General features: G+C 54.0%; 1 protein-coding gene across 1 annotated transcript in view; it reads right to left on the bottom strand.

The window, feature by feature from the left end:
• Nucleotides 1–22389, bottom strand: part of SYNJ2 (synaptojanin 2) — a 114855-nt gene that overhangs the window by 50210 nt on the left and 42256 nt on the right. The window contains exons 5-10 of the mRNA XM_025049053.1: nucleotides 17531–17614; nucleotides 8817–8878; nucleotides 4677–4773; nucleotides 2133–2305; nucleotides 935–1016; nucleotides 173–322 (exon numbers count right to left, since the gene is read on the bottom strand). Coding sequence (XP_024904821.1) covers nucleotides 173–322; nucleotides 935–1016; nucleotides 2133–2305; nucleotides 4677–4773; nucleotides 8817–8878; nucleotides 17531–17614 — 648 coding nt within the window. The remainder of the gene's footprint in view (nucleotides 1–172; nucleotides 323–934; nucleotides 1017–2132; nucleotides 2306–4676; nucleotides 4774–8816; nucleotides 8879–17530; nucleotides 17615–22389) is intronic.

Below are 22389 nucleotides of genomic sequence, written 5' to 3'. Positions count from 1 at the left end.
TTTTGATGGCTTCCTGCTTCACCCCGTCAAAGAAGTTGGACTGGATGGTGCGAGACACGGAGCGGGCCCCGTCCTTCAGCTTCCCCACCTGCCGAGAGCCGGACCACGGGCCGTGAGACGGAATCCCGCAGGCCCCCATCCTTCCCCACACTTCCCTGCGGCCTGCCCCGACCTTGGCCTTCCCCTCCAGGGCCCGACTGCCCGTGAACATCTTGCTCAGGCTGTGCCCATTCAGGGACCACATGGCTTTGAAGGACTCCACGAAGCGGTCGGCGACGGGCTTTGAACTCAGCCCCAGGCTCTCGAGCTGCAGGTGAAGGACCTGATGAGAAGAGACAGCTGTCACTGACTTCTCACCCGTAAGCTCCCCCACAGCCGCCTCGGGGACCGCCACCAGGCACCACCCCCCGGGATCACCCTGTGCCTCTCCAGTGGACGAGGAACCCTTGCGTCAGAGATGGGGGCTTCTACCACAACCCCCGCCCAACGCTCTCTAACTTTATCACCCCACCCAGCCCTGGCCAGCAGGGGCAGGCAGGTGGGCAGGCCTAGAGGGCAGGTGCTGAGGCCCCGCCCCACCCCCAGCAGGGAGCCAGGCGCCGTTTCCCTCCCAGGCCTCAGACCCAGCCTCACCTCGCCAGCCTCACATGGCCCATTCCCGGTACCCCTTACACGGCACCTGTGTTCCTCAAGGCGCACCTGGCACCTTGGGCCACCGTTAAGGGGCGGCAATCCAAAAGGTGCATGAAAAGTGTGCCTGTGACAGGTCGCAGGCGAGCCGGCTCCCCGAGAAAACCTCTCCCCAGATGCCAGGCACATCCCATCCCGCTGGGCCAGCGAAGCCACCCTTGTCTTGCAGATGAAGGCGCTCGGCCCAGCCCGCTCCGCTGAAGGCCCGGGGACGTGGCACAGGGGGGCAGCGGCAGGGACAGACCTCAAGCGCAAGGAAGCTCTGCACCGCGTTGGTCCGGTCCAGGCAGTCGAGACAGTTCATCCGCAAAGTGCCTTTCTGAAAACTTAGGAAAACGATAAGAAACGCGAGTGACTCACATGTTCTGTTGGAAGGAGCAACGGCTGTAGCACAGTGGCCTGTGTCTGTAGGCCCCCGAACCAACTCGTACCCCTCACTTCCTCCTCGTAGCTCACCAGGACCCCCCTTTACACCCCGACGGTCCCCAGCGCACATGCTCAACAGCCCCGCACACCTCGGTCATTATGAATAGTCAACTCTCGTGACTCACTGTAGTCACGGTCTAGAAAGTTCCTGTGAACAACTGGTGAAATGAACTATGAGCAAGTGAGCAATGCTGAACCACGCTGAGAGGGACAGCACCGCGTTAGGCTCCTGCGGGCCTCCGGTCACACACTTTCATCAACTGACCAACATGTAACCTTATTTAATAGACATTGTTCATTCATTAACCCTGAACTCGTGGCCAACGGCACGCTCACGCATGAATGAAGCTTCCTAACACACGTGTTTCCTCTGCAAGACACATCACATCCTCCTTGCGCTGAGAAGCCCCAGACAGTGATTACCGCCATACGAGGGGCCGTTTTAAACAGTGACATTGCCGACAACACGCAAGAAAATGTGAAAACGTGGCAGTAACAAGATGGCCGAAAGGACACTTGTGACAGCATAAGGCTGTGTTCGACCTCCGCTGGGACGTGCACACTAACCGACTCAAAGTGTTTACTGTTCTGAGCACATCTGTGAACACGCCATGAGTGTCGATTTTACGGTGACAAATTTTAGCGCGTGGGCAAATTTACAAATACAGAATCCCGGGGTGGACGGGAGTGTGAGGACACTGGCCGTCCTTTTCCTCCTCAGCTCTGAGCAGGGAAATCATAGCCCGGGTTCCCTGGGCAGCTGGGACCAGGCCAGCTGTTCCCCTCCACCCTCATGGGTTTTCATCGCCATCTGGACGGGTTATACGGTGACCGCAGCTCCACATTTTACTCCAGTCCCTCTGTAGTCGATGCGTGACGCTGTGCTATCTACTCACAAAAGCGAGTCCTGATTGAGGGGAAGGGGCCGGAGAGGCCGGAACCCCAGGTCCCCAACACCGCTGAGCCGGCGGCCCGGCGGGGAGGGGGGCGAGGACGGGGCGCAGGCGGAGACTCACCGAGGACTTACGTCCTCGCCCCGGGCGAACACGTCGAAGTCTTCCCAGTGCAGCTTTAACTGGGGCCTCAGCAGGTTCTCCAATTTCTCTAGCTTCCCGCCTTTGGCAAACTGATGGAAGTCGAAGTTTATCATAGGCGTGTCACCGGCGTGGCAGGAAGCCCAGAGCAACTTCTGAAAGGGGAAAGGGAGAGGGTGGCAGGGGACGAGGGCAGACAGACAGCCACTGTGAGCCTCTCCCGGCGGGAACCTGAGTGGCTAACACCGTCAGTCACCAGATCGCAGGGCTCAGCTTTGCGGCTTATGGTGGACCCAAGGGGTGGTGTCGGTCCTGACCCCGGAAGAGAAGCACAGAGCAGACCCCGGGGACGAACCCAGAAAGAGCATCTTGCCTACAGAAGGGCAGAAGGTCCCCCTTGGGCCAGTGGCAGCCAGGCGGGAGAGGCTCCCCGGGCAGCCTGCAGCCCCGCTCCGACATCGCCCCCCTGCCGGGGTCTCCGCGGGCACCGGGGACGGAAGACCACTCTGTTCTTCGGGCACCCAAGTGCCACAGGCCCATCGGGCACAGGGCAGCGCAGCAGGCTGGGAGCTCATAATCCAGCTCACCGTTGCCCTGGTAACCGGCCCCATTTGGACACGCGCAGGCCTCCAGGTGGGTGTGCTCTGAAGCGGCTGGGTCTCCCAGCAGGCCCTCCACTGCTCCTGGCAGAGGCCTCCCTTCCATAGGTGCAACCTCACCGATCACTCTGCAGCTCGCTCACCAGACAGCCCCGTGGTAGAGGAGGAACTGGCTGCCTTCCCAGGAGACCTGGCTCAGGCCTCCCCCTGCCCCACATGGCTTCAGGTCAGACTTGTCCAGATAGTCTAATGACTTTGAAGGACTAGAAGGACTTCGGGCCATCGGCTCCCTATGACTCAAAGTACCCGTCCACCACGGGCAAGGATGCAAACCAATGCATGGCTGCCCTCATTAAGAAAGTCTTGCTATGAAAAAGAAGTCGCTCAACTCAACAGTGTGTCACTTACTGCCATTACGTTCTGGAGCAAGCACCTTGTCCCCTTGTGGCCTGAAAACCACCAGGTCACAGGCCGGCTGCAGGTACATGGACCTCAGCACTCAGAGGTGACTGGGTTGGGGGACTGGGGCTCCACATGACACCCCGGTCAGGTCCCCTGCAGGCGGCATGTCAGCCTCCTACCTCCTGCCTGCCCAGGATCCTGCCCTCCCCGATGTGGGCCATGGGACTGTTGCCATATCCTGTGACAAGAGCCCACTGGCTCGGGGGGCTTCTACCAGCCGACGGGGCTGACGGACATTGTTGCCCCATAACTCAAGGCATGATGAGATTCTTGAGTTCTTCTTCCTTTTTTGCCTTTGTTTTTCCTTATTCCTTAAAATAAGCTGCCAACATTGCTGCCAGGATGGGTGAAGGGAGATAATTCTCAAGCTTGTTGCTAACAGCAACAAACCAAACAGGAAAAGCAGGTCTGGCCATAAGAAACTGGCAACCACAAAGTCTGCTCCAGGCCCATGGCTTTCCTATGCGGAGTGAAATGAACACCCAGCTGGACTGGGCGGCCAGCAGCCAGGGGGCAGGGAGGCAGCAAAAGCCACTTCTGGTGAGGTCTTAAGGCAGACTCCATCGGGGGCTTCCGTGACCGCGGAACAGCCACAGGGCTTGTCTCTATTACGTGGGGACCATGGACAACTAGGAAAGGACCGTGGAGGCACCCGAAGCCCCTTCTGTAGCTTCTCAAGGAGCAGACTAGAGACACGAGCAGACACGAGAGCTGAGGACACGGAGCGACCCCAGAGGGCGGGGTGGGGGTGGGGAGCCTCGTGCTCTGACTGCTTCGTCCCCTGTCCAGGTTTCTCCCCACACCTCCCTGGCCCAGCACAGCGGAACCCAGGGGAGCCCAGGCAGCAGGCATTGGAAGCAGCCCAAACAAGGCTGGGGGGTTTGAAGGCGCCAAGACAGCAGGAGGAAATCACGCGAGACGCCTTGCTTTAAACGAGAAGAGCCACTCCAGGCACGAGTGCCCGGCGGGTGTTTGCATGAACGTGCCAGGAGGTGTGCTCAGCGGCTGAGCGAGACCAGGGAGGGAAGGGGGAGCTCAGGTTCCCTGACCGGGTCAGGGGTGCGTGGGGCGAAGCCCAGACACGTGCGAGCGTGTGCACGTGTGCAGGTGGGTGAGCGTATGTGTGTCCATCCTAGAGAGCCGGGGATGGGCCCAGCTGTCCTGAGTCTCCAAGGTCCCAGCAGGCAGTACCGAAGGAAATGCAGCTGGACACAGGAGATGTTCTGTTTGACTTTGGGCAAATTAGCCTTGCCATGAGTTCATAAAAATTACACTTGACCCATCAGGAGGCCAAACCAGCTACTGCTGGAGCTCTTGGTGGGTGGAAGGGAACGGACCTCCCAAACATGGAGAGAGCTGCCCTGTTGCTTCCAGCCCCCCACAAAAGCCTGCCTCTGAGCGGGGGCCCACCGCCTCCCCATCCACCCCGCCCCCACCCACTGTGGAGACGCGGGCGCCACGTTACCTTGAAGGCTCGGTTAAGCACCTCCTCTCCGCCTCTGCTCCCCAGAAGGTTCACGACCACCTGCTTCCCATACTGCTCCTTCAGAAGCACCATATGCCTGCAACAGAGCAGCACAGCCCGGTGACCCCATGTCTCCAGGACACAGGTGGACAGCCCTGCCCACGAGGGGAGACGGGGTGGAAGGGACGGGCTGGGCACCAGGATCTAGGATGAGCCATTCTCCATGACAGCCGTCCTCCAGGCCAGGAGCAAACACGGCAGATCAGACTCCTAGACAAGCATGACATCAGAGGACGTGCTGGACTTCCTATAAAGCACCCCCATTAACTCCAGAACAGCGAACCTGGCCTTTCCTCGACGGAGCCTTTAAATGCACGTGCACGTCTCCAATTAATCTAGTTCCTTTGGTCCTGTCTCTCCTTTTCCAAACTAGAAAAACTGAGAGAGCTGTCAAACTCAGAGTCCGATTGTTACCTAAGTGCTGCATTTCATGATGCTTGACCCAAACAAGAAGGCACGACAAAATTTCAGTCTTTAGAAAAATCTGTATATCACGAACCATTTTAAAAATATATGTGCTGAAATGTTAGGGAGAGACGCTAATATTTATCTTTTATCACCAGCTTTTGAGAACTACAATTGTAATCATGTTAGGAATGCTTAAATGCAGTTAAAAAAAAAAAAAAACAAGGAAAAAACAAAATGCAAAAAGCAAATGTAAAACTGTAATTTAATAGGGTGATCTTTATGCCTAAATATAGAAAAAAGGCTGGACGATAACACTGTGATGTTAAAAGTGGTGGGATTTTATGTCATTTAAAATTCTTTTCTTCTTTAAACATTTTCATGTTTTCTGAATGTCTACAATGACATGTTTCTTTTACAGATTTTTTTAAAGTTAATTATCACAACAGAACCGTTTTTAGCCCAATAAGAGAAAAAACACTCCCTTAATAACTCTGAGGGGCAGCATTGTGTAGCAGGAGAACATGATTCTGAAGTGGGTGATCTCGGCTGCCCGGCTGACGAATTAAGGGGGAGTCTACCCCGGCTCCTTCTCTCGGAGTGATGCTCCTGGCCGCCCTGCCTCCCTGCAGTCCCTCCCGGGGGAGACGGAGGGCTTGGTGAGGTCAGTGAAAGCAGAAACTCTGCACAAGCCGGCAGGCTGTGCACTGTCCCTAGAGCTAAGCCACGTGGCAGCCCTGGGAGAGGGTGCCCGAAGAAACGGACATGCGTGGCCTGGCCCCTCTGGGCTCTCCTGCGTCCGCCGCCCAGGGAAGGCGTGTCAGCCGGAGGTCTGACACGTGGACCCAACGGCAGGCTCTGCTCTGGTGGGGAGTCTGAGCCATCGGGCACTGCGTGAGCATCCTTCTCTTAGGGGTGAAATTCGAGGAAGCCGGTTGTGGCCACATATCCAAGCCGTACTCAGGCCACAGTGCACCTTATCAGAAATAAAGCTGATGTCTGATCTCCAAGTGACTGATCTCTGAGCTTACATCTCAGCTGGTTCCCAATTCCAAGATTGGGAGAGAAACGATATTACTCATTATTCATGTCGCCGGTCCCAAAGACTCTTGATCAAAGTATGCACCCTCTGAGCGGGCTCCTTCGTCTGTACCATAAGGGTGATGCTCATCTCGTAAGAATGGCCGTGAGGACCGAAAGGTGAGTAACAGTGACAAGTGCTTGGCACACGATAGTTTTTCTTTTCTTCCTTATAATTTAAAATTAGGATAGTATATTTATTGATAATTAAAAGACTCATTTCACTGGCTCTGAGGGGAAGAGGCGTGGAGTCCACTCCGAGGTCAGCACGAGTAAGACTCACCCTGGCCTTGGTGGCCCTGTGCATTTAGGGCCTTTTCTGGCCCATCTGTTACTGTTAGGTGGAGCTCCCTGGAAAACTGTGGGGTTTTTCAGGACAGTGAGGAGCCGGGATTCCAGCATCTTTCTCATATTCAGGGCACAACTGAGGGACCGAGAGCTAAACACACCCTAACGTCCAGACACCACCAGCTCCACGCAGAAGGAGGGAGGGCGGGGCCAGCAGGTGTTCATGGTCACGCAGAGCGAGGCCCAGGCATGGCCCCCAAAAAGGTCAGTGCTTTCATCATAACTGCACCACCTGCGAGACATGATCGTCCCCAAGCAAGATCCTCCCCAAGCAAGATCCTCCCCAAGCGGTCACGGCCAAAGGCCTGCTCGAAACAGGTATGCGGCAGACAAATACAAGAGCAGCAGTAAGTAACACTGACAAACAAGTATTCTGTGTATTAAAACTACCCACATAAAGGGTTTTTTTTTTGGCGTGAGGGAAGGGGAGGGATTTACTCTGGACTAAGCACATGGAAGAACTGAGAAACTCTTCAGAGCCTCTGGATGTCCCAGAAATTTGGGGCACCCCTGCATGGGGTGACACAGCCCTGCTCCATAGGGGGCCACAGCGCCCCACCACAGCTGACAGAGAAACACATGACCTCACTTTCAAACACCACTCACGAATGAGAGTGACCTGGTTAGTAACCAGCCTGAGCAAAGGAGCACCTCCCCCCGGACACGGATGAGCAGGGTTCTAGTCACCCTTTCCCGTTAGAAAGTATTTAAAAGAGCGAGTTCCTGTACGCCAGGATGTTAAGTGGCTGCCTGTAAAAGGACTTACAGTCGTAGAGAAGTGTTTGGTGAGTCACAGATTTAGGGAAGGGAGCATGTGAGCAAGGAGCGGGCTTATTCTTCTGAGTAAGCGTACGTACACAGACACACGCCACACAGACACACACAGACGCACGCGCACACACACACACACTAACAGGATTTAAATGACTGTAAGTCTGTGTAAATGTTCTTAACTTTTTTTTAAGCTCATAAACACATGAAGGTTTTTGAAACAAGCCCAGCATGCCCCTCCCCTTTTGCTTCTGGTCAGCTCAGGAAGAATTTCATTTTTAGTTATGTGTTTACTATTTCCTAAGACATTTAATGTAGAACCGCGTCAACTGAAAAAACAAACCAACCAACCAACCCATGTACCGTGTGGAGGACACAATAATAGTGTTCGGGGAAAAGGCAAAAGCATCTCCACTCCCAGGCCCCACCCTCTCCAGTAAAAGTCTAGCACTGGGACTGTGCTAACGATGGGGTCGCAGCTGGGCTGCTGTTTCCGGTCTGGTAAACACGAAGGCAGCAAACACACAAAGTCCAAATGAAGCTTCGGGCAGAAGGATTAAAACAGTAAAAAATTATTTTTTGAATTTTTATGATATTAAGTTTGAAACTCAGTATTTAGTTTCAAAAAGCAAATATTTGAGGAAGATAGTAACTATTTTGAGTTCAAAATACTAATAGTTCAGGTTAGCAATGGCTTTTCTTGAGCAAGCTGTAAAATACTGTTATAATCCAATTTGCGCTTTAAAAAAATGAACTATGTATATGCCTTTTTTTTTCCTAGAATGATACACAGTAAACAATGAATAGTAAAACAATAAATAGTAAACAACAAAAATAGTAAAATCTCTAGTAGCAGAAATTGGGAGTTAGGGGACTTTTACCTCTCACTTTATACCTTTCTATGCAGTGACTTCTTAAAACCTGGGAATATATTACTTTTAAAACAAAACAGCTACAAACATCCTATAATTTAGCTGATCCCTTACGAACCAGTACAGATGGATGAAGCTTCACTGCAGAAGGAACTGTTGAGATAGAAATAAAACCTCCTCACCTGGGGAGGGAGGAGGTAGATGGGGAAAAAGGGGTCAAATATGTGGTGACAGAAAGAAGTCTAACTATGGGAGGTGAACACACAATGCAAAATACATGTGCCTCACTGTTGAATTGTACACCGGAAACTTACTGGATTTCATCAACCAACGTCACCATTAAAAAATTAATTAAAAAAAAAACACAAAACCCGAAAACCAAAGTGTCACCTGAGCATTTATACTGAAACTTCAAGTACCCGAGAGGAGCTCAAAATCTCATTTTGGAAACTCCCTTCTTGCATAAAGGACCAAAGTAAAAGGCAGGTTTAGGTATAGGGTGTGCGGCCCTTCGCTTCCTGCTGCATCCGACCCCTGTGCTGCTGTCTGACGGGAGAAAGACCCCAGAGGATGATAGGCTTAGGGTGGTGTCAGACGACTCTACCTGTCGAAAGCAGGGGCGTTGGCTTCCAGGCCTCTGGTGAGTTTCAGATGATGGGAGCCCACCTAAAACAGGGAGAAATAACACCAGTGACTCCTCCTGCTCTGCGAACCCAGGAAGCGATGGTTTCCCCACGGCCCCCTCACTGCCGGCCAGGCCCCACGCGGCCCGTTTCCAGCCCCCTGTACCCACCCCCACCCCCCATCTCAGGATGGCCAGGCCTGGCACTCAGGTCCCACAGCCTGAGCCTGGCTCCGTGTGGCCCAGTCCCAACCTCAGCATGGACCACGTTGCAGAAAATCTTCCACAGACAGGACAGACCCCAGGTGAGACTGCGGGAGGCCCACGAGCCCTTCGGTGGCGAGGGATGCAGCTGGGCCCGGGAGAGACCAGTCCCTAGACTTCCCTGCGGCAAGGGCGGCCGTGACTGCCCCAAAAACCTGAGTTACAACTACCCACAGACTACTTTGCCTTATTATTTCAAACTACCTGTTAAACACAGGAAGTTTCAAAAGCAAACATAAAACGACATGTCGTTGGAGCCAGCATGAAGGAGTTCTCTCTAGACAAATCTGGGATGTTGAGCATTGAATTATATAAGGACAATAATGGATTATAACCTGAAGCATAAAATGGGAATCCATGAATCTATACGGATGAGAGCTGGCTGGATGGGTGGGTGGGCAGAAGGGGGCACTCTTCTTCCCAGGAGAAACCAACTGACAGATGTGCGGGGGGCGGGGAGGGGGTGGCTGGCAACTCCATTTTATAAACTGTACAGCAAAATAAAGAACTGTACAGCAAAAATCATCCATGGATCATAAACGTGAGGGGAGAGTTGGATGAGGAACGAGATCTTCGCATGGTCCCCAAGTGTCTCCCACAAATTGCTTATTAGTTGAAAAGGAAAACATGAACTCTAAGAAACATTAGCACCTTGCCCAGGTGATCAAAATGAACGTCACCGATGAGGGGCAGAGGGACACCGTGGCCTCCAGATGGGACAGCCTGCAAAGGACATGGCCTCAGGGAGCCACACTCTGAACCCGATCATAACAAAACACCAGGAAACACCAAAATGAGGTACATTCGACTAAAAGAAAAAGACCTGCCTTCTCCAAAAATGTCAATGTCACAAAAGACAGAATGACTGACGAACTGACTCAGATTAAAGAAGATGAGAGATGTGACGACTAAATAGTGGAACGGGACCCTGGCCTGGACCCTGGACTGAAGGGGTAAAGGTGTCATGACAGACGTCACTGAGACCACAGATAAATCTGGAATGTGGGCTGCGGGTTAGATGAAGGCATGGCGCCCGTGTTCCATTTCCTGACTGGTACCTGTCTTTGTTCTTCGGAGAAACATCCTGACGTACTAAGGAGACACAATATGTGTAACCTCTGCTCAGGTGGTTCAGGAAACAAACAGCGGCATATGCGTGTGGTGGCAAGATGGTGACATTTGGTGACTCTGGGTAAAGGACACATGGCAGTTCTCTCTGCTGCTCTTACAGCTTTGCTGTAGGTCTGAAATTATTTCAAGAGGAAAAGCTCCATAGAGGGTACTGTTTAGTTTTGGTTGTTACCGAGCATTATAAAAGTGGTGTCACATTAAATCCATCACATGATCAGATGTCACCAGGAGCACGTATCGGGTGTGAAGTCACAGCTCCTCGCACCATAAGTAACGCATGTGTCCTTCCTCATGCTTGAGGAAAGGACCCAGCCGGAAAACTGGCTTCTCAGCAACAGATTCAGAAATTACTGGGATTAGGTTCGTCCATCTGAGCGACGCTACAAATAAAGTCCCAAACCCCTTTCGACCAGAAGAAACCTGGGAGCTCAAAAGAAAGGTCCAACCAAGACCTTCGTGGGGCTGCTGTGTTTTCCCCGTGGCCGCCCGTGGCCGCCTGAGGAAATGAGATACTTACTTCCAACACCCCTCACAGCCCCCGGGTTCTGAGAAGACAGCCATGTCCTGCACCCCAAGGCAAGGCGGCTCCTGCCTTTTTTCTGAATTTACAGGGAAGGCAACTGTGACAGTCGGGTCTGTGCCTCTCAGCAGCCCGTGGAGAGATCCCGGGGGCCGAAACCCGAGAGGAGGGGCTGCTCGCCCTGCGTCAGCCCATCGGTCATCACAAAACCGCCCTGGTTCATTTCTTCTTCTCGTAAATAATGATGTGACGAGTTGGGAACACAGAGAGGGGAGACTAGAAAGCCGGGTTCGGGGCTCGGAAGCCTGGTGTTGAGTCGTGACGGTTCCAGTGCTGGACGTGTCTAACTCTCTCCCTGAGTCACAGCCCAACGAGTCTTTAGGAATGTCAGTCACGGATGACAGGACTCAGGTGTGTCCCGTCTCTGGGCTCTAAACTCCTCCCACTGGAAAAATGACTTAAGTCCCATTACGAATTGCATAAGCAGCCGAGACAGGGCTGGCGAGCACACCCTGCCACCCGTGTCAGCACGGCACTGGGCACCGCGGGAGGACGGGAAGCGACGGGCCACACTGAATCCCCTGCCCTCGGTGGCTCCCACATGAACGGCGTCTCTGTGGGAAGACCGAGACACACACCTCAAGGTTTTTAGCAAGTCTGCACAGCGGCTGCAAATTTATCTGATGGAAACTGTGTCCCTACGTACTGGGAGCAAGCAGTGTGACAGGGTGAGATGCCACGACAGAGGGACTCAGGGGTGACAGGGACCGGATGGGAAGCAGCAGCCCACAGCAGGAGAGGGCACGGCCCACCCCGGCCAGAGGCCATCCCTTCTGATGCTCTGGCTCGTCTCTCTCACCCGACTTCGATGCCCACCTGTGCAGGCGGGGCTGGGCGGGACCATCGTGGGCATGTTCTAACCGCTACGGCAGTTAGTCCAACGTCACTGCTGACGACAAACCCACCTGGGAATAGTAGGAAGTCCAGGCTCCAGTGAAATGACCAGGGCACTAAAGGTCCCTGCTTTTAGCAGTTCTCAAAGTGTGGTTCCTGGACGGGCAGCACCAACATCCCCTAGAAAGCTTGTTCTAAATGCAAATTCTTGGGCCCCGCCTCAGATGACTGAATGAAACTCTCTGAAGGTGAGGCCAGAAATCTGTTTTAACAAGCCTTCCGGGCGATTCCTGCATGTGCACGCGTGTGTACGTGCACACACACGCACCACAGCACTGAAGTCTGAGAAGCACTGGTTCTGACGTACTTATCTTCCTCCCTGACGTGAGGGGTCAGGCAGAAGGCACAAGCGTCCACACCTGCACGGCCACAGGGCACTCTGTGACCAGGCCCGGCCTGGAGCCGCTGCTTCCACGGGCATCACGACCTCAGGCTGTGTCCCCTCTACCTCCTAAAGTGGACAGGGCCTTGGGCAGCGTGGGGCCTCGGATGGTCTCTCGGGAGCTCACCTTTCCTCCATCATCCCTTAAGTCTGGTTGCCTTAGGCCTCACCCCCTGCCTCTCCCCGCCCTGGGCCGTGCCTCCTTCCCTGTCCTGCTCTGACACGGACCTGCATCTCTCCTCTCGGCTGTCACCTAGTCCCGAGGCCACCACGGGTCAGAACCCTCGAGGAGGAGCCACTGCTGCTTTAGCTCCGCTCCTTCACCCAGCCCCTCCCCCTGGCTGGGTGGACACTTGGACAATCACTCTCGTCTGGTCCCTGAAGTCATCAATTCAATCTTACAGAGCAGCGGTCCCCAACCTTTGTGGCATCAGGGACCAGTGCTCCTATGAGAATCTGATGCCTGAGGATCTGAGGCGGAGCTGAGGCAGTGATGCTGGCGTTGGGGAGCGGCTGTGAATACAGATGACGCTTTGCTTGCCTGCTGCTCACTTCCTGCTGTGCAGCCCGGTTCCTAACAGTACATGGACCAGCACTGGTATGTGGCCCAGGGATTGGGGACCCCTGCTATAAACCACAGACCTCGGGGAGTTAGTTGGCCACGAGAATAACCAAAGTCTCCGGAACGTGTGGCTGTGCTAGTGAAGCACAGTCTGCACCAGCACTTGAGAGTCCTATGACCATGTCACAAAGGGCACCCACTGCCCTCCCCAAGTCCAGGCTGCCGACAGCTCTCACCTGGATCGCCACAACCGTCCCACCTGCTGCCTTTACTTTCAGTCTCCTCCCTCCAAACTCAAACCTATCACGCTTATGTCTAATCACGTCGCCCATCCCTGGAGGCCGTTCAGTGCAGGGGTCTGGTGGTAGCCAGTTCCCACCAGCTCACGAGCCCGTTGCCTGAGCATCTCTTCTCAGCTCCAAGGTCAGGGGTGTCAAGCTGGTAGCTTGAAATTATCTGTGATGGGAGTATTTACACCACAGTAATGGGCAAATGCTACCTATCAGAACTTCTCCCTCCTGACTCTCAGAAAACTAGTTTATCAGCATCCCTCCGAGTGGTTCCCAAACCTTCCTGAATATTGGGGTCTTCAGAATGTACTAATGCCTGGCTCTCATCCTCCAAATTGTGATTTAATTGGGATGGTATGCAACCAGGAGTTTTAAAGCTGCCCAGGTGATTCTAATGTACAGCGAAGTCTGGGCACCACTCCTTCAGTGGCTCCCGGGAGAAAATGCAACCTCTTGAGCAGAATGTACAAGGCCTGACTCTTCAGTCTTACCCACCGCCATGCCCCACCTAGGACTGCAGGCGGCCAGGCCATGGCCTGCTCTGCATACACTGGGACCTCAGGGGTGGCAACGTCTGCATCTCTGCTTCCCTCTGCAAGGCCCACCCTCTGTGTCTGGAAATCACACCCTATCCCTCCCAAGTCGGCTCAGATCCCCACCCCTCAGCCCGGGCGACCAGCCCTCCCCAGAGCTGTCCATCTCACAGGCTCTGGTCACACAACATTGTAATGTCCTGCCCCCTCCTCCCCAAAGGCTGTATTTGACATCAGGGGCTCTAACTCATGTCCCCACAGATGCTCAGTGAGTGTTTGCAGGATGAATAAAGGGCTTACTCTGGGGTGTCTATGAGGACTGGGACATGCAGCAGCCTGGGAGACTGACTGGTCCTTGTGCTGTGTGCTGACAGAGATGTGAGGACACTGTCACTACACCTCACAGTGTCCCCATGGAGACTTAGGGGGAGTTCTTACCCCACTCTCCGGCTCCTCCTAACGCAACTTATACTTTTATCTCCTAGACGCTGTAATTGTTATTGACCATATTGACAGCTACCACGTGCTTTCTAAGTTCTAGGTGCTGTGCTAAATTCTGATCTACATCATGGCATTTAATCCTCTCCATAACCCTGTGAGGTTGGTATGATGGGCCTCGTGTTACAGACGAGTAAACCAAGCTTAGCGAGGATAAGAACTTCTGGGCTTTTTTTTTTTTTTTTTAGATAAGAACTTCGTTTTTGAAATAACTTTTGTTGAGATACCCTTTAGAGATAACATTTTTCTGAGATAAGAACCTTTTTTTTTTTTTTTGAGGTAAGAACTTTTCAACAGCACGTGGTTCCTAAGTGGGAACCAGGACCGGGAGCCCAGGTCCGCCTCACTTCAAAGCTTATGCTGCGAGCACATGACAAGCGATCCTGTTTCTGTGACGGCTGCAGTGAGCTCAGGAGCTCTGCACAAGCACGCAAGGCCCGTGGCCCCAAACGGGTACCGGGAGTTTTAAAGCTGCCCAGGTGCAACCTTGTCTTGGCCTCAGGTCACTTTCATGATAGATATTTTTTCCCCTCACCCCAATCTCTCATGTTTGAAACCGTTGTTCTAGAAGCCGTCTCACACTCTGGAATGAAGAACAATACAACCACAGCAATGAGCGCACAGAGCACCATGCATCCGAGAGCTCAGAAAACGGTCTCTGACAGGGAGGAGGCGACTGCGGGCAAGGTGGGAGGAGCAGGGGGACCCACCTGCTCTGCCTCCTCCTCCAGCTGGCTTCGTCAGACAGCGCTGCTCAGCTCAGAGCTCGCTCACCTTGCACGTGTCTGTGTCTGCCTGTCACCAGGGAGGAATATTCCTAAGTGATGAGGGGGCCAAATCTTCAACAGACCACCAGTATGTGGCAAATACGCTCTATAACTAACTCCACCAGGACAGCGCTTGGCTTTAAGGGTGAAATTTCAACTGTACAACCTATTTACTAGGTAAAGATGAAGGTGATAAAGGCTCACTGCTGTTAGAAATGGCCTCCAGATCTAGGAGTTTCTAATGAAGGTAGCTATCCTGTGAACACTCACAGACAGTTCATCATCCCACAGTCCTCTGTGCCCACCCCTGACCCCTATGCCCAGGCCCCAGGCCCCTGTCCTCCATCCCCCATCCCCTGTCACTGGCAGGGCTCACTGGTTCCCTGGGACAGTTCACAAGAGAGCGACGTTGCAACTTAAAACACAAGCTATTCGCCCCCAAACATCTGTACTTTTCGTCTAAGTAAAAAGGAAGGGGGAAAGTTCAAAATGGGGACAAACAACTAGAATTAATCCTCAGGCTTGCGATTTATATAGTTCAGGGAGGGAGACCATGGACCATGAAAGCTGCCCCCCTGGTCCCCTATGAAGATGACCTAATCTTTCTTTGATGGTGGCTGGACTGAGAGGGTGCACACGGGTACTAGACCCAGGGTTGGCAAACCTTACCAAGATTAATGAGCACAAAGCCTCCGGAAGCTTATTTTGAAGGAACCACGAGGCTCTGGAGAAGCACAAGAGTTATGATTTAAAAGATGGTCAAGCTGCCGAAAAGCGAGCCACCCAGGGTTCCACAGGTCCTGTCCTTTCAGACCGAGGGACGGCTGTTCCATGCGGGGTTGGGCAGCATCAAGGGAGGGTCAAATCGGAGATCAGGGTTAAAAAGGGGATGACCAACGAGTTTTGTTTTGTTTTGTTTTCAGAAGAGGGAGACCAGACCGTGAAGGGTCCCAGAAGTGTGACTGAGGATGACCGAGGTAGCTGGGACGTCCTGGAGAAGGGACCACGAGGCTGCTCCGTGAAGGCCTGAGGAAGCAGACCTACTCGGGGCCGCATGACCTGGACAGAGCGCACTGCAAGGGGGGACTCGCCAATCACCGCGCACACCCCAAAGCACGTCCCCGGTCCTGGCCTCGAGCTCAGCGTCTAGAGGCCAGCCTTTCAGGGTTCTGGGAAGAGGGACCCCTGAACGGGGTGAGGGGGTGACATGGATGAATTTCAGAGCGCCCTTCCCAAATTCTAAGACTCTATCACGAGCATCCTCCCAATTTGTGGGCTTCTTACAGTTTTTTACGTGAAGCATAACGTGGTCTCCCTCTTTTCCTTTTGGTAATCTACTCGTTTGATTTTTTTTTTTTTTTTTTTTTAAGTACAGAGTTCCCCACGTTTCAGAAGGAAACTTTCAAATCTAAAAGAAATCAAGTTTCAAAAAACCCTTCTGGACTGTCCAGAACAGGCCAGTCTGTAGGGATGACACGGAAGAGCTGGCAGGGAATGGGGGTGACCGCTAACTGGACAGGATTATCTTGCCCCGATAAACGTGTTCTAAAATTAAATCATGGTGATGGTCACACAAACTCTGTAAATGCGCTAAAAACCATTGAACTGTGCGCTTGACGTGGGTGAAGTTTATGGAATGTAAATTATATCTCAGCAAACACACATACTCTTTTGGGACACACTCCAGGGGAATTTTCCACGTTATAATCATCCTCAGGAGTGGTTCGCCTGCCGCCACTTAATGCCACCAGCTGCCCTCATGCATCTGAGTCGTTCCCTTCTCATGGAAAGACTGAGTGTTAATAAACCCTCCCTCACCCAACAACTCGGAGCAAACGAGAGCCTCATGCCCCCACCTCTAAGGGCTGACATGGTACCGCACCACGGCCGTCAACTGCAGCATGATGACAGCCATGAGGACCAGGCGCCTACAGCTGACACTGGGTCAAGTCAAGGGCCACGTAAGACCCAGTATGTCAAACATCCCCAAGAGCCTCTGCAGTCACTAGCTGACGACCCAACTGCTGTCACTCTGAGCCCTCAGTAAGAAGAGAAGTGACAGAGGCCCAGGCAGGCCCAGTGCACCAGCGTCGTCCCCTTGGGCCAGGGAGGGTGATCTGGCACTGCCGCTGGGCATCTCAAGTGCAGTGACCCTGCTGGGAAGAAACTCACTGAATGAGACAGCGCCGATCCACTGACGACAGACGTGTTCCTGGAACACGGCGCCACAGCCCGAATTCCTCCCAGGAGACAGAACGCCAAATACCTCTGCTCTGACCAGAGCCCAGTTTTGGACGGCAAGCTGTATTTTTAGAAATCATAGGAAAGCTCTGTGCAAGTCTCACGTGGCCTCACAACAGGCGCCTGCAAACGCCAGACCTGCCGCACGGCCCTCAGGGCCGTTCTCCGCCTCTGGGACGGTCACTGCTCTCACAGAGCGTCTTTAAGCACATTGTCAATGCCGTGAACTTGGGGTCTAACTTAAGGGAATTCCACTCGGCCATACTGTGTGGTTTACTCATCAGCAAACACCTTCCCGCTTCACTTGCACCAACAGTGAGCTCACAGTCAGAAAATGACACAGTGTCTATGTTTCTCTGTGCAAACACCACACACACGGGCACATGCCCACACACACTCACGTGCACACTTGGACAGCTCAGTTCAATCCAGCTGGGCCGAGGAGAAAGACCGGAAACTGTGCCATGAAAGACATGGTTGAAAGCAACAAACCACAGTTGTTTGACGAGAAGGCAGACAATAACATACGTGGACGTACTTTGTCTATCACCCACCTGAAGCCCTGGCTGCTCCCAAAACAGCGGGACCGAGCCTCTGATCTGGACAAAAGACGACACGCCATCATCCATGTAAATCGTCTGCAGCACAAGGAAACATAAAGAGAAAGTCTTCTTCAGTGAAACCGAATGTCCTGGGCCGGTAACGGGATCCGGCCGCCTGAGACCCGACACCGGAACGAAGGGCACGGGGCGGACTTCAGGCCCTGGGCTGCCCTCCCCCAGGCCGCCTGGCGCGCTCGCGGCATGCTGGCTGCTGATCGGCCTCCGCGGAGTCTGGAGCAGGCCGGGGCCACCCAGGGTCTGCGGCAGCTGGCAGGGAGCTCGCACAGCTCCATGGAGCTCCTGAAAAGCCACCACCCCGTTTCAGGAAGAGAAGCAAATGTGCTCCAGGATTTAACTAAGACCGTCCTTGGAGCCCTCTATTTTTACCTGGTAGCTAGCTAAGTAGCAGAGAGCGAGTGGAAAAGGGCTGACTGAATGAAATGAACAGGCTGTAGCCAAAGGCACAGAGGACCGCACGAATCAGTCCCGCACTTGAGAGTGCAAGTCAAGACTCCACTTGAACCTGTGGTCGGTCCCGGTCCTATGCCACTATGTTCTTAAACGTGCCACTAAGTCAACACATGCAGCACAGCGCCCACCAACTTCCAGCGTGGTAGCACCCGCACAGAAACAGATGATACTTACACACTGAAGACCATTGTCCGCCCCGCACCCCCACGCACAGTTATTCCAGGTATCAGCTCCTCCTCTGCCTGCAGGCCCCCACTGACATTGTCCTGCAAGGGAGCTCTAAAAGGACAAAAAGCACGGTCCGGAGCATCACGAGGGAGAGGCTGTGGCAGTTCTCGGATGCACTGCCCTTTATCTGCGTAACCCTACCCTGGCCTGGCAGGGCCGGCCGGGGCGATGCTGCTCCTTTCCAGTCCTCACCAGCCTGCTCCCTTACAGGGCAGCTTTCCGCGAGGCTAGATCACGCTCAGATCACACATGCATTAGTAATTCTGCAGAGGAGGACCTGAACATTAGACCCGCAGGCTCCCTGGACTACAGGAATTACACAAGCCTGGCAGCTGTATTGTTGAGCTGACATTCTATCCCTTAATCTCCAGAGGGAAAAGGCACTGGGTTAAGAATCTGCGGTCTGTTTCCAGACATCGACTCTCAGCAAGCTGGTCACCCTCCATTGTTCTACTGCCATAATCGGGAGAAAGTCGTAGGTTGTTTACACCACTGCAGGCAGAGCTGGCTCCGTGAGGGCGTGAGCAAACGACCGAGCCACATGTGTGGGTGCACAGTCCGGACTGCCCAGGAAGAAACCAAGCCAGCCAGCCTTCCCCTACGAAGACCGCACTTGACAGCGCCTAGGGCCCGATTTAGGCTGTGGATCGTTACCCGTCACCTTAAGGAGCACATGCTAACAGTGCCACTTCTGGCCTCAGACCTTGCTGCTCTTCAGTGGGAACTTGGGTGGAACCAGTTTCAGAAAACACCTACAGCTGTCTCAGCGCCCCGCAAACCCCCACTTCCGGCAAGAAGAAAAGGCGCCTCCAAATTTCTCCTTTCCTCCCTCCCACTCAAACAGCTTCTGGTTCTGTGTCTCGTCCTCTCATCAGGACTGACTTTGTTTCCAAGGTGATAGCTGATCATCAAACGCGAGTGACGGAAATATTGTACTTTCTGGATGAGAGAGCACGGGTTTTAAACGAGTGGGAGATTCGACATCTCACCTCGCAGCTGTGATTTTAACACGGGGCATTTGGGGTCCTTGTGGGAGGAGACGCAGGACGGAGTGTGAAAGCAGGTTGGCACGTGGGCTTCGGGACAAGACCAGCCCGGGTCCCACCGCTGTTTGCATAGCGGGATGACCCTGGGGACGTTCCTGAACCACTTCTGGCCTGTTTCCCTCTCTCTCGGTGGCATTACTGTCACCTGGTCACAGGGGGAGGGGTAAATGAGGGAGTGTGGTCTCCTCAGGCCAGGAAAGTGCTGCCCCGTGAGTGTGGGTGAGGCTCTGCGGACAGAGAGAGGCTGGCTGGGATCAGAGCACGGGGGAGCCAGGGTTGAGGCTGGGGAAAGAGGGACCCCAGGACAGGACAGAGAAGACGTTGGAGGGTGACACAGAGCAGCAGAGTGTTCCAGGAAGGAGGGCGTCCACTGTGACAGTGTGGTGGCCAGGCCAGACCAACCTGGGACCCCTCCTGGACTTGGCAACTCTGAGCAGCCCCTTTCACAGAGCACTGGGAGCAGAAACCCAACCACCACGAAGAGAAAGGGACAGAGGAAGACTCACGGCAGGGTGGACGCGCTCTCATCCGAGAGCCTTTTTGCTGAACTTCTATTTCCGGATGAGGTGTTTACAAACCAGCCCTTTCGAGTCTGGTTCCTGGGAGGATGGGCAGAGTCGCACTGACCTCCCTGGGCACATCGGGGGCTTCCCTTCAGCAGTCAGCGCTGTATCTGCTTTTCCTTTTGCTGGTAGACTGAGGGGACTTTATAGGTTTTGCTTTTCTGCATAGTGAGTCGTGGCCACAGAGCAAGCCCCGCAGGTGTGACTCAAGGCTTCCTCCCAGGGAAACTAAGATGCTGGGTCTACCTGCACACACAACACACATGTACACACATATGCACAACACACATGCGCACGTCACACACACACACACATACACATACACACACACAATGCACAAACACACTGTGCATGCACATACACAATCCTCCCACAAACAGCCTGCCTTGGAGGAGAAAGACTGCTCGCTCCCCTCAGGAAAATGTTAAAATAAGGCAGAAGCGCACAGTGCCAACAGCACCTCCTTTGCTGGCTCCGAGCACGGAGAGCACCAGGAGAAGCCGGCTGCCTGCCGAGAGCCCCCGGCAGGAAACCAGGCTGCTCTTTGTCTAGTCCCGTCGTCGTCTGCTTGAGAATGATGACACACGGCAGTCACTCAGCTGCCTTTCTGCATGAACCTCAGGACTTCCACTCCCACATGGCTCAGGGCTGGGGTCTGAGGAGTCTCAGTTCTGCAGCAGGGGACCCCGGCCAGAGGTGACCTACAACCACCAAGGCAGCTGAGCCGCCCCAGCCGAGCCTCCTTCCTGCTGTGGGCTCAGCACCAAGTTCCCCACATAGCCTGCCCACGACACCGTCCCGGCCCCGAACTCACAATCACGCCTCCCACAAACTCGAGGGAGCGGGATAAGCCATCAGATCACTGCGGCCCACACGGGCCGCACCTGACAGGGTCGCAGGCCGGTTCCCCTTGCGCTCACTGCGCGTCCACGCTTCCCGGAGCTCAGCCGACGCCCGCAGGCTGAGCATCCTCCCCGCGCGCGAACCCCCGACTTAACCCGGTGATCTCACTTAGATGCGGAATCTAATAAAATAAACGAACAAAACAGAACCGGACTCACAGGTACAGAGAACAAACTGACGGGTGCCAGATGGGAGGCGGGTTGGGGGGCTGGGTGGAAAAAAGGGGATGAAGACGTACAAATGACAGCTATGAAACAGTCGGGGGACGTGAAGTCCCTGTGCTCTACTTCGCGTCCCCGTGACTGCTTTATACCGTCAGCAAAGCTGCAATAACTGCGCGTGGTGTCGAGTGGGTACGAGATTTATTGAGGTGATCACTCTGTAAGGTATGTAAATGTCTAACTGCTATGCTGTACACCTGAAACTAGTATAATATTGAATGTCGACTATAAGTGAAAAAACTTAAATGAAAAAAAAACTGCTCTACTTCGCGTCCCCGTGACTGCTTTATACCGTCAGCAAAGCTGCAATAACTGCGCGTGGTGTCGAGTGGGTACGAGATTTATTGAGGTGATCACTCTGTAAGGTATGTAAATGTCTAACTGCTATGCTGTACACCTGAAACTAGTATAATATTGAATGTCAACTATAAGTGAAAAAACTAAAATGAAAAAAAAAAAAACACACCTTCCTTGGCAAGTGGTGGGGCGGGGGGCGAGGCACAGCTGCCACACGCCGGGAACGATGGTAAGTACGTATTCCACTTAAACACTTTCTTGTTAAAAAAACAGCTTAGATCAACCCAAGCGGCTCTGTTGCTCCAAAGTGCGTGACAAACCGTCCCGTTTCCGACAGAGCCGGTGGCACTCCTGTACGAGTGGGTGACACGGAGTCCCTGCACCTCTGGGAGCAGCTGCTCCGTCAGCCACCATTGCTCATCCCGGCTCGGGAGACATTTCAGAGAAGGAGATGGTGCCCCTGCGGTGCACACGGCCGGGTGGGCTGCGGGGAGGGGCTGATCCCCCCACCGGGCCACGCTGGGTCCCATGGGTGTCACCGGGCGTCCCTCAGCAGGACGCTTTCCCAGGGAAGCACACGCCTGCATGCTCTCTTGGATGCTAGCTGCGCTTCCTGTCCCTCTATGCGTCCCCGCCTGGCACACAGGCCCCTCTGTGCCCTCCCGTGCCCTGCTGTCTTCCCCGTGCAGCTGGGCACTGACTGTGGGGAGGCATCCCCCGAGGGCACAGTGCCTGCCTGCCAGGCCAGCTCGTCCGTCTTGTTCCTGCTGCATCCCCACTGGGCCGGCTCACAAGTAAACTCGGCTTACGGACCCCGCGTTTGCTCCCGTGTTGCCGATAAGGACACCCTGTTATTGGCTCTGGGAACTGACTCCTCCCCTCCCCTGAGAGTCACCTTCTCTCCCACATACCCTGGTGGGCATGCTGTTTGGGGGAGCTCTCTGCTGGCGTCAATCAGCCTGGACTCCTATTTCCCACAGCAAAGAGCATGTGGCCCATCGGCAGTAGCCTGAAATGTACGTGCCCCACAAAGAACTGCTCTGGGTGTGAGGCCATGACCCTCCGTCCCTGTTATGTGTCTG

Source organism: Pteropus alecto, unplaced genomic scaffold (assembly GCF_000325575.1).
Source record: "Pteropus alecto unplaced genomic scaffold, ASM32557v1 scaffold195, whole genome shotgun sequence".
Classification (NCBI taxonomy): domain Eukaryota; kingdom Metazoa; phylum Chordata; class Mammalia; order Chiroptera; family Pteropodidae; genus Pteropus; species Pteropus alecto.
This window is presented reverse-complemented; position numbering and strand designations above follow the sequence as displayed.